The sequence below is a fragment of the Conger conger genome, chromosome 18 (genome assembly GCF_963514075.1).
Source record: "Conger conger chromosome 18, fConCon1.1, whole genome shotgun sequence".
NCBI classification, from domain to species: Eukaryota; Metazoa; Chordata; class Actinopteri; order Anguilliformes; family Congridae; genus Conger; species Conger conger.
In genome coordinates, this window is record NC_083777.1 from 30153500 (window position 1) to 30165954 (window position 12455).

At 47.7% G+C, this 12455-nt stretch overlaps 1 protein-coding gene across 1 annotated transcript in view; it reads right to left on the reverse strand.

The window, feature by feature from the left end:
* Positions 1 to 437: 437 nt before the first annotated feature.
* Positions 438 to 12455, reverse strand: part of ptpn20 (protein tyrosine phosphatase non-receptor type 20) — a 45058-nt gene continuing 33040 nt past the window's right edge. The window contains exons 41-46 of the mRNA XM_061227604.1: positions 11769 to 11917; positions 11068 to 11158; positions 6326 to 6660; positions 3946 to 4161; positions 2905 to 2967; positions 438 to 2518 (exon numbers count right to left, since the gene is read on the reverse strand). Of these exons, the coding sequence (XP_061083588.1) occupies positions 2423 to 2518; positions 2905 to 2967; positions 3946 to 4161; positions 6326 to 6660; positions 11068 to 11158; positions 11769 to 11917 (950 nt within the window). The 3' untranslated portion in view covers positions 438 to 2422. The remainder of the gene's footprint in view (positions 2519 to 2904; positions 2968 to 3945; positions 4162 to 6325; positions 6661 to 11067; positions 11159 to 11768; positions 11918 to 12455) is intronic.

Here is a 12455-nt window from a genome sequence, read left to right on the forward strand (position 1 = left end):
TAAAAAACGTTTTCTTAACCCCCCTTTTTCTCATAATTTATTCCACACAAACCTCCCAGGCGATGGGGTGCTTCAGGAAAGCTCACTCGCTATCGCGTTCCCCGCTAACCGCTAACCCTGCCTGGACCCTACAGGCATATACCGGGATGGAGCAGCATTTCAAATGTGCTTAAACAATCAAAGTAATTATAATACCGCTTATCGTGAATGGCTGTATTGTGCAGGCTCCTCGTCCTAATAGTTGTAATAACTTTAACATTCCGCCTAGATGTCCCACACCTAAATTACACTAAGTACAGCAGAGGAAATGAAATTATGGAGAGCAAACGTATTTCATAATGTTTGAATAAAGGAAAAACAGTTGTGCCGACTCGTATTTCAGACGGACACGGGACAAGCACGTACAGTTCACAAGGAAGTACAGTACAGCGCGAAGATTAGAATCGGTCAGTTTAATAATGAATCTGTTATATTCACAGGGTATGAACGAAGGACAGAATATCCACACGCTCTTGATAATACGGTTGATCTGATAGCATAGTAGAGAAGGCAATTGTTCATCCTTTGTGAAGATGCAGTTCAGAAGAATTACGTTGTACACAGTCAGGCCCCATGACTGCTAACATCAACGCAAAATGTCGGTGAAGAAGCAGTATATTAGGAACAGCTGACAACGATATATATAAAAATATCAATATTAACATCTCTCCCTCAACAATTCATGTTCGCTGAAGGATTACTGTATTGTCAGGCTTCTGGGTTGTAGCAGCAACATAGACAGCAGTGTCTGCATGTGAGCAAGACACTACAAGAAACAGCTGATTATTCTTTAGGTGGGGGGGAGGCATATTGCATATTGAAGTGACAGGAATCCCTGACCTCTTATTAAAAGTCAGGCTCACAGAGACATGAGTTGGAGGAAGACGCTTCATGTGCAGCTCCACTGACAGAATTGCAGCTAGAATGACCAGTGACCAGTAGGGGTCGCTGATGAGTAATGGATCCCTGTTGTCCCACCAGACCGAAACTCTCCCACCAGAGGGAAGTAACTGTAAAGGGGCAGCCGACCACAGTGGGAACTGGCACGGTCCGAAATTCACACCAGACCACGGGGCTCATTCCTGCTGTAGAACAGTACCTTAACAGGACAGGCCACCCAGTAGTGGTTCAGTAACAATGATTGCAAAAGAAATATTCTGAAATTAATCCTTTTCATATCATTATATAGGGTACGTTTTTGTTTCATTGACATTTCTCAGGGTTCTGCAGGCCCGGTTGATGATTTTACCAGCGTCTGAACAGTTGACATTTCAAATAAATATCTGAGCCAGTTCAAAGTTTTTTCCACTTATCTGCATTATTGTCACAATGCAAAGGTGAAGCTGCAAATGTTTGAGTAGGTCTCGACTGACAAGCTCACAAAACCGTAATAAATGCACACATTCGCGAGACTTAGCCGTCACACTGTGGGGAAACGTGTTTCAGTGGCTTGATGACGCTCCTATAGTTCACTGCTGTATGAATGCCTTTAACGCTATTGCTATGGCAACTTGCCCAAAAAGGTCCACCGAGTTTGGTCGGTTCTAAGGCACATTATTCTTCCTCCTTGTGATGGCTGTCATACATACAACCTACAGTCAGCATCCGTGGAGAGCGAACAGATGTGTTGCTGCAAAACAAACAACAAATAAAACCAACCAAAAAAAAACCTTTCCCTTTTAAGAAAACCAAACCTGCTAACAGTCTTCATGTGAATGCAAAAGCACTTAATTCCCCTGATTATCACTTGTTTCTTCATTTTTATATGAAGTCTTAATTGCGTTTTCTTAATTACTATTACCTAACACAAAACTGCACAATGACACATAGATCCAAAAAAAGAAATACAAAATATTTCAAATTATTGCTGAGAATGAAAAGGTAAAAAAAAAAAAAAAAACAGTCTACATTTAAATTCAGAGGAATTAAACACAAACGGAAAAAGTATTAGCAGTTCAAATTCAAATTATTCTACATTTCCTTCCAACTAAACGTTCAAGGTGGGATGACTACACGTCCCAGAAGGCCCTGAAATCAGCGGCCTGGTTCAAACGCTGAACTGAACAGCAGCACATAAATCTGCACGCGGCCAACGCTACGCACCAAACATCTGCTCGCTGTTTCAGATTTACAACCGGGCGGCCGTACAGCGGACACCAACACAGCTACGACTGCATAGTTACGCTTACCTCAATATCAAACCGCACACTTCAGCTGTAGTCAGAGCATTGAAATATCACACACACGAAAAAAAAACAAAACAAGAAAAAAAAACATATACAAATAGATATATGCCTAGAAATATATAGATATAATCTCTTCCTTGGGAAGTGGGGACCAGTGTTGTGGAAAATAGTCGTGGTTCACAGGGATTGGCTGGGAGTCACAGGGGTTTTTCCGGTTGCCAGCGGTTACCGTGCCGGAGCAGGATGCTCTGCAGAGCGTCCAGCCAGACTTTGTAACAGAAGAGGTACTGTTCCTGAAACCAGAGCGCACAAGGGATTCCACCGTTACACAGGCCGTCTGTGCCGGTTATTAGGCCCCGTACATCATATTTACAGCGGGGGGGGGAATCAAACACTCTCTGCAGCGGAGCGAGGTCCCAATCGGATCCCGTTGGATGTGCGTTCAAAGCGTTTAAACGAGGAAGCGCATGTTTAATTAATTAGCGGTTACCTGGGGAAGACCCGCTGCTGCCGCTGCCGCTGCATGCAGATGTGAATTCTGCGTAATTACAGGGGACTGGGAGATGACCCGTCCTTCCGTGTGAATTTATGTCGCCGTGCTTTCGCAGCTGATTGGCCCACTAGCTGGTGTGTGCGTGACGGAGAAAGCAGTGTTTTGTTCTCCTGGAGAGCGCTGTACCTTTGTCTGCACCATTCCATATCGCTGCGATCTCATCTCCTTCACGATATCGCTCACGTTGATCTGTGGAGAGACACAGCCAGGGGTCAGGCAGTGGTGTGTGTCAGGACATCCAATACATGCTGTATATTACATTCGCAGGTTTCGTATGTAATGGGAGATGCTCCTCGTTATTTCTCTCTGTATGGTTTATGACTTTACGACACGTGCAAAGCGATACGCTTCCATCGTTTTAATTGGAGTTTACAGATACATTTATTATGGAGGAAGTTTGGCTTGTGTACGTTCCCCATCGGTGGAAGGACCCATGGGTCGATGAGAGAGAGTTGGCTCGGTAGCACTTGATTAAAGTGCACTATAACCGCCAAGTGATTGTCAAATTTTGTTCTCTTGGCGTCTTCCGTGTAGGCAGCCATTTTTGTTTGCCGTGGACTACCTTTTCAAACTGTTGTTTTCAAAGTTTTAATATGTTGGCGAACATTGTGAGTCAGGGTTAAGTGTGAGTGGGGTTTTGAGGGGGTTATAGTGCAGGCTATTGTGCAGGTCATAGTGAGGGTTTGTTTGAGGGGGTCATAGTGCAGGTTATAGTGGGGTTATAGTGCAGGTCATAGTGAGGTCATAGTGCAGGTCATAATGAGGTCATAGTGAGGTGTTTGAGGGGGTCATAGTGAGGTGTTTGAGGGGGTATAGTGAGGTATTTGAGGGGGTCATAGTGCAGGTCATAGTGAGGTGTTTCAGGGGGTCATAGTGCAGGTCATAGTGAGGTCATAGTGAGGTGTTTGGGGGGTCATAGTGAGGTGTTTGGGGGGTCATAGTGAGGTGTTTTAGGGGGGTCATAGTGAGGTGTTTTAGGGGGTCATAGTGAGGTGTTTGGGGGGGTCATAGTGAGGTGTTTGAGGGGGTCATAGTGAGGTCATAGTGAGGTCATAGTGAGGTCATAGTGAGGTGATTGTGGGGTCATAGTGAGGTGTTTGGGGGGTCATAGTGAGGTCATAGTGAGGTCATAGTGAGGTTATAGAGCAGGTTATAGCGCAGGCTCACGCTCAGGTCCCTCTCGATCAGCCCCAGGATGACGTCGGTGCAGATGAGGACGCCGGTGCGGCCGATGCCGGCGCTGCAGTGCACGATGAGGGGCCCCTGGGCGTGCGCCGCCCGCATGCAGTGCAGGAAGCGCAGCAGCTGTGCCGAGCTGGGCGGGGTGCCGTGGTCCGGCCACCGCGTGAACTTCAGGTGCTTCACCACGCGCTCCTCTCCGCTCTGGAACGGGGCGAGGGGCACCGTCACACCTATCACACCCGCACACGGCCCAACACAACACCCAACACCCACACACGGCCCAACACAACACCCGCACACAGCCCAACACGACACCCAACACCCACACACGGCCCAACACCACACCCGCACACAGCCCAACACGACACCCGCACACAGCCCAACATGACACCCAACACCCGCACACAGCCCAACACGACACCCAACACCCACACACAGCCCAACACGACACCCAACACCCACACACAGCCCAACACGACACCCAACACAGCCCAACACGACACCCAACACAACACCCGCACACAGCCCAACACGACACCCAACACAGCCCAACACGACACCCAACACAACACCCGCACACAGCCCAACACGACACCCGCACACAGCCCAACACAACACCCGCACACAGCCCAACACGACACCCAACACAGCCAACACAACACCCGCACACAGCCCAACACAACACCCAACACGACACCCACACAAAGCCCAACATGACACCCGCACACGCCCCTGCACACAGTGCTGCCAAACCCCGGGCACTGACATTCCCCAAATCCAAAGTCTGTAAATTTAAACAAAAAGTCGCCAAATACACAGTGGGGGAAGTGTCACTCGTGAAGTCGGTTTTGTCCTAGTGGTTGTCAAAAAGTTTCCAGATTTGGAGACAAATTCCCCAAATTTGGCAACACTGCCTACACAGCACTGTGCAGAAATGCTTCGACTTTCAGAAGGTTCTTCAGTAGATGTATCCTGGGGTAGGCAATAATTCGTAGACACGCAGCTGAAATATGTTCATGTGTGTAGTGCTTACAGTATGTGAGGGCTTTATCTCGCTGGGTCTACTGGATAGATAAACTATAAATAAGTACAATTTCATATGGGTTGCCTCTTATATTTGCTCTTAATGCATGACTCTGTGCAACGTGTAAAGCAGCCAGCACCCCTAGCTGTGGTTCACAAGGGGATTTGTGTTTTGTAGATGAATGCATTTTAGTGTCATTTGCCCATCCGTGCCGGTTTACCAAAACAATCACATCGTGAGACACTCTGAGGAGATCACTGTTCTGCTGCAGCTACCTCTTTAGACACTACCTCAACACTTCCTCTGCGCTTAAATTCTCCGCCTCTTAAAGCCCTGTTTAATGCCTTTAATTGCGGTCTGATCAAAACTCCCCTCCCTCTGTAATCCAGGCTTCTCCCTCAGTCGATTCCGTCATCGTAAAAAAGCTTTCAAACAACGGCCATTTTGTTTTTCATTCGATGTTTTTGGGATGATGTCACTTCCCTGGATGCTGAGTGACACAGCAAGTAACCGAGGCTTCGATAGGCAGCTCCTTCTACAGACATTTACACCTGAGAGGTTGGGTTCTTGCTTGAAAATGACCACGGATAGTCAAACAGGGAGAGGAAAGTTGTGTTGTTTTTGGTGAAAAACATAGAGGAGCTCCACCAATCATGTACACTGTTCTGCTTCATCCTATCAAATAACCACCGGAGCAAGGATGGTTTCCCAGAAAGCAACATTTCCCACCAATCACCCAACTAGCTGCTACCAAACTACTATGTAATTGGTGGAGTCTCTTTTCTCCCAGTAAGGTGCTGTCACCGTTAACCGCTCGCTCACATTTACATTCTTACTTTTACATTTTAGTCATTTGGCATTTTAATCCAAAGCGTCCTACCAGTGCGCACAGGTTCTTCCACAAGTTAAAGGTACAGTAGATCATTTTGTACTTCTAATGGTCATGTGAGGAATTGCAGCAACAAACATGCTCAAACCACAACCCTTTTATCCCACCCCTTCTCTGTGAAGACGCTGACGTTGAAACGCCATTGGCTGCGGCAATTAGAACCAATTTCCAACCAATGAGCTTTAATTATTGTACAGCTGTACAATGTTTTGGTACAGAGTGCCGGCCCGTCAACTGCACATTTTGAAACCCGAATTTAAGGACTATAGACACCGGCAGAGGGTGAGTCAGCATGTCAGCGAGCCTTTTTCAATGGTAGGGATGGATTTACAACGGTCTTGTAACAATGTTTTAACACAAAAACCTTACCTATTGTACCTTTAAAAGCACCATAGTCCATAAACAGCGAAACGCGCATGAAGAGCCGCTCTAAACAGAAAGACGAGGCTCACCTGCTTCTCCACCACCCTGATGACCTTGACGTGGAAGTAGCCCTGGGTCTGGGCGTTGTCCAGCAGCAGCCGGTAGCGCTGGGTCTCCAGGGGCGCGCGGGCGCTCTCGGGCCAGTACCGGTGGCACTTGACGCGGCCGCGCTCCACCTCCCGGGTCATCATGGCGACGAGGTCGGCGCGGCTCTCCCACACCATCTGCCAGAAGCAGTCCAGCGTGCCGGGCAGCGGGCCCTGGGCCGAGATGTAGCGGAACTCGTCCGGGCCCACCCGCATCCGGACGTGGCTGGCGTTGATGTACTCCCGGGCCGGGCCCACCAGGACCCGCGTGCCGTCGTCTGCGGGGACCCCGGGGGGGGGGGGGGAGGAGGGGGGCGGACAGCACGTCACGCGAAAAAACTCAAACTCGTAAAAAACTTTTATGACACGCTGAGATATTTAACCGCATAATACGGCGTAGCTATTAATCGTGAGCTGAGGATTAGAAGGTTCATATTTCATAAATATGTTGTTTATTATAGGGCACTGGATGCATGTGTGAAGTTTTATACGAAAAGACCGTTTAAAAGTATGAAACAGTTTCTAAATTTGAAGCTCAATGTCTCGAACCTCTCAGGACGCGGATAGAACCTTATAATTCTCAGCTCACGAAATGGGACTTTTATGCCTCTTTTATGACATGCTGAGAATAGATACTTCTGACATAATGTGGCTTAACTAAAAATGGGATTTTTTATTTCTCGTGGCGAAACGGTGCGTAGCTATTTCTGACCAAATGTGGCTGAGGAGGGTGAAATATTCCCTGAAAACGATTAAGAAAAGTTAATGGTGCGTTAAAGTTCTGGGATTCCAATTGTGGTCGGGACTGAAAAACCGGCGTACACAGGGGTCCTCGTGACCGGGTTTGATCTGTCGTTAGGCACGCTTGCTTCTTATGACATTTCATTACATTATTGGCATTTGGCAGACGCTCTTATCCAGAGCGACGTGCAGTTGATTAGACTAAGCAGGAGACAATCCTCCCCTGGAGCAATGCGGGGTTAAGGGCCTCGCTCAAGGGCCCAACGGCTGTGCGGATCTTATTGTGGCTACACCGGGATTAGAACCACCAACCTTGTGGGTCACAGTCACTTACCTTAACCACCTCACTACAGGCCGCCCCTTCATCGCCTATTCGCTGTTCGTCACACTGTTGTTTAACCACCAGGCATCTCTCTTTGCTTTTCTTTTTTGTTGCAGATTTGGGCATTTATTATTTATTATGAGCAAATATGTTTTTCATTTTTCCCGCCTGGCCTTTAGGCTAGACAGCACAAGAGTTCAGTTCTGGTGTATCTGGTGTAAGCCCTACTTCATGGGTGTGCTAATGACAAACCCAAGTCCTCCGTCTCATTTAGGGTCTGATAGTCAGGACTTCCTGAATAATCAGGGTCAATTACAGAAATTCTGAAATTTAGTATGAGTAGTATGCAAGTATGCGGTTTCACACACATTCAAATGAATAACTGAATCAACTCGAGGATACTCTAAAGCTGTCTCAGCTTTGTTTATGAAGAATCATATGAATATTTGAACGGACATGGCCATGTAAACTATTAATATGAATCATATTTATCTATAAATAACAATAATATAATGTAATATTGAGAAATCCTAACTTATTTTGTGTGTGGGTGAAGTGGCGTGAATATTATTTTCTCACATGAACATAATGTATCGTATTTTAAGTGTCCCATATTTATTCATTTAAGAACACAGAGGTGCTGTTTTCATTAGCGATTGTGTCCCACTGTGGTTCTTTAATGGAATATAAAAAAGGCACTTGCACAGCTAGTAGCATTTCCAAATTGCTGGTTAGAATTAGATTTGGGGTATTTCGGGTTTTTTATGAGGCGGTGGGCAGATAATTAACTGGTAGCACACTGTGACTGATTAAAGCTGAACACAATGCACACTTGTGCTGCTTTCAGGGGAGCACAATGTGAACGTGTTACTCATTGGCGAGTGGATACAATGAAAAGACAATGACTTCCCTCCGCGGCTAGAATGTTCTGGAAAATGTGCTACAGCCGCAGACCGAGATACAGGCCTGAGATTGAGGGAGGAAGAGGAGGGTGAGGTTCTTCGTCATTCCCCTGACCAGCACACAGCCTACTGCAACTCCACACTCTCATACTGTTTTTTTACTTGAACTAAACTCTCTGGGGAAAAGGGTTCTTTGGCTTGTCTCCATCGGGGAACCCTCTCCACAGTATGGTGTGAAAAGTGTGAAAGCTCCCATTTTGAACCCGACAAAGAACCCTTAAACTTGTAGGGGTTCCTCTGTGGAGACACAGAGGAGCCTTTTGGAGCCCTTTCTGTCATACAGGTAAAATCATATAATTTCTGTAAAATGAATATAGCCCATGTATATGTACACTGTCTTCTGCTTTATCTCAGGAATACAAATGTTTACCTTATTCACATTATTATTATGACAAGCGATTAACTATAACTTCACTGATAAATATTGTTTTATAAGCCTAAGGTACAGATGCCTAGGGTAGAGGTTGTAACTTAGCAAGCGTTATAAACAGCAAAACAATACTGCTAACACTGTAGCAACATACGTAAATTGGATTTTCCACATCAAATGTACAAACAAATTAATGGGGGTGTATGGGTGTGTGTGTGTGTGTGCATGTGTGTGTGTGAGTGTGTGTGTGCGTGTATGGGGGTGTGTGAGTGTGTGTGTATAAGTGTGTGTGTGTGTGTATGTGTTTGTGTATATATGTGTATATGTATGCGTGTGTGTGTATGTGTGTGTATGTATGTGTGTGTGTATGTGTGTGAGTGCGTGTGTGTGTGTGTATGGGGGTGTGTATAGGTGTGTATGTATGCGTGTGTGTATGTGTGTGTGTGTATGGGGGTGTGTATAGGTGTGTGTGCGTGTGTGTGTGTGTGTGTATGTGTGTATGTGTGTGAGTGTGTGTGTGTGTGTGTGTATGTATGGGGGTGTGTATAGGTGTGTATGTATGCGTGTGTGTGTGTGTGTGTATGGGTGTGTGTGTGTGTGTGTGTGTGTGCGTGTATGTGTATGTGTGTGCGTGTGTGTGTGTGTGTGTGTGTGTGTGTATGGGGGTGTGTATAGGTGTGTGAGTGTATGTGTGTGAGTGTGTGTGTGTGTGCGTGTGTGTGTGTATATGTATGTGTGTGTGTGTGTGTGTATAGGTGTGTGTGCGTGTGAGTGTGTGTGTGTGTGTGTGTGTGTGTATGGGGGTGTGTATAGGTGCGTGTGTGTGTGTGTGTGTGTATGGGGGTGTGTATAGGTGTGTATGTATGCGTGCGTGTGTGTGTGTGTGGTAATGCCACCACAATGGGTGGCGTGAAGCTTCCTGTCGCGCAGCGCGGCTGCTTGAACGGCGTCCAGCAACAACAGGCCCCGGGGCCCCTCGCATCCCGCCGTCTCCGCCGCGCGGTACTCAGAGCAGCAGGCCGGCGAGAGGCCGCGATAATAAACAAACACGGCTGCACACTCTGCAGCACTGCATTGTGGGCCGGCGCGGGGGCTCCCGCTCTGTCGGGGGTTCGAAACAGAGACCACCGGAGTCAGGCCGAGGATCGGGGGTGGGGGGCGGAACAAACAAACTGCCACGGTCCTGTCACTCAATCACAACAACAATAATGCAGAGGTATTTCTGTTCTCTTTAACCTCTCTTTTAACTCCTGGTCCTGCGGGCCGCAGTGTCTGCAGGTCTTTGCTTCAACCGTGTGCTACACCACCTGATTTCACCTGATATTTTATCTGCTTGGTTCAGATAATAAGCTGATTAGTGAAATCGGGTGGTGTAGTGCACGGCAGGAGCAAAGACCTGCAGACACTGCGGCAGGACGTGGAGTTGAGCAGCGCTGGTTTAAAAAAAGGGTTCTGTCAGAGAGTTCTGCTCGCCAAGTATTTCAGTCTTTTAACTGAGGTGACAGTTTGACTCATTTCAGAGTTTGCCAGTCGGGTAAGACAATTTCACTTGTCAAGCACACAGCTAATAACAAGCTAATATTTCCTGCTCAAGACACGAGAAGTGGAGACTTTTTTTTAGTGTTCTTTGGCTTTGCCTTTTCGGTTCTGTGCAGGACCCTCTCTAGTAGGCGTAAAAAGTGTGAAGTCTCCCAAGATCATTTTGACCGACAGAGCACCCCCATACTCGACCGGCTCCTCCGTGCCTCCACAGAGAAGCCCTATTCGAGCACGACCTCCCCCTCACCCCCGTGTAGAATAATAAATAGGAGTGAGCGGGATCCCTTTGGCCCGTTATGAATATGAATATGAATGTGAATGTGGAAGCCGGGCCATTTGCGCGGCGTCAGGGACTTTCCGAACCTCCGCGGAAATAAAGAGGCAATGTTACGGTAAGCCCCGGTGTCGGCAGGGTGTGTAATGTGATGCGTGTCGGGACACCCGGCGCACGGGCGCTGTACCGCCATGCGTCTCGTTTCGCCCCGGGGCTCCTAGCACGTTAGCGCGTCGCCGCGCACAACCGCGTCCTTGTCCTCTCGCGAGCCGCGCTCCCAGACTAAACACTTTGGGCTCGGCGTTCCGCGTTTTTGTCAACACTGAAGTGCTGTGCTCCCCCCGGCTCCCCCCCGCTTGTGTGTGACTCAGAGTTTTAAAGAGAATTACCGCGAGTACGGCAGCTCATAAAATGACGGATTAGGGCAAGGAGTGAAAGTGTTGGCGTGTTGTTATTATGGTTTTAGAGGGGGCTTACAGGGCAGGATATCCCGGTATCGATTCTTCTCCCGGTTTTCCGGTGCTTTGCCAACCAGGCAGTTGTCGGAGGGTTTCAAATGTTCCAGTGCCTGAGGGGGAACAATAAGACATTCTGTGGGTTAATCACCATATTCCAGTTTGGGATAATCAACTCCATACGGGCTGGCATCTCCCTGCCCAACCCCCCCTCCCCCTCCAGTAAAAGGCCAGCAGTGTAAGAGCTGTATGAGCAGGGTTTCTCACGGCCCGAGGTGCTGCAGCGCAGGGGTGAACGTGGAAAACTAAGGCCGTTAAACAGCCTAGGAGGTGAGGACCATAACGAGAAACAGCGCGCTGACCTGCGCTGTTATTCTGCGTTTATAGCGCCCTCACCCTGCGCCACCGAGCGGGCATCCCCCCCCCCCCCCTGTCACCGGCTTCTGAGTCCCCTAGAGTAGAGAGGGCGTTTCCAGACAGAAAATTTCACACACTAGTCAAGGGTGAGGACTTGTGTGCAGATATAGCCTGTAGTGTAATGTGTTGAGGATGTTGGGTAGTGGGTTGAGGATGTTGGGTAATGCATTGAGGATGTTGAGTAATGTGTTGAGGATGTTGGGTAGTGGGTTGAGGATGTTGGGTAATGTGTTGAGTATGTTGGGTAGTGGGATGTTGGATAATGTGTTGACGATGTTGGGTTGTGGATGTCGGGTTTCGCAGTACCATGAATTCCTTCACCAGCTCCTGCTGGTCCAGCTGGTGCTGCAGGATCTGAATGAGCGCTTTGACCCTTGACCCCGAGTATCGGCCAGTGCTGGAGGGGCGTATGAGCGGCAGGCTGGACAGCTCCTCCTCTGAGACTATGGGGGGCCCTTCATAAGAGCGGGAAAATGGCACGCCTTACGGGAATGCACAGTACTGAATTTATGTTCACAGTTCACTTAAAGCACTGATGTCAATGCCGAGCTGGCCAGAACCTCCTCAGGAAATAAAAATGGAGGTGGTTCGAACAATTAAAAAAAAGCGAAAGTATATATGATGACAATATGAATATTTACACGATTCATAGCAACATAACAACAGTGAACTCAAAACCCACATAAATAACTATTATGAGAGACAAAGCTCTTGTACAATAACAGGGATTTCTGCATTAGTCACTTCCTACGTTTTAGGATGTGTTCATGTGCGTCAAGAATCCTTGCAGATGACTGTTACCGCGTCATTTCGAAATTTCGCGAAATAACAGGGGAACACACACAGACATGTTAAACAGGAGCATTAATCTCATCTTTTGTGTTCCGTAACCGAAGAAAATGAGAGTGGAGTTGGTGTCAGCGAGCAAATTGAGAGGATTTTGTGAGGATTAGTGTTGGGCGATGGGAAAGTTGTGTTGCAGGTACTCTTGCG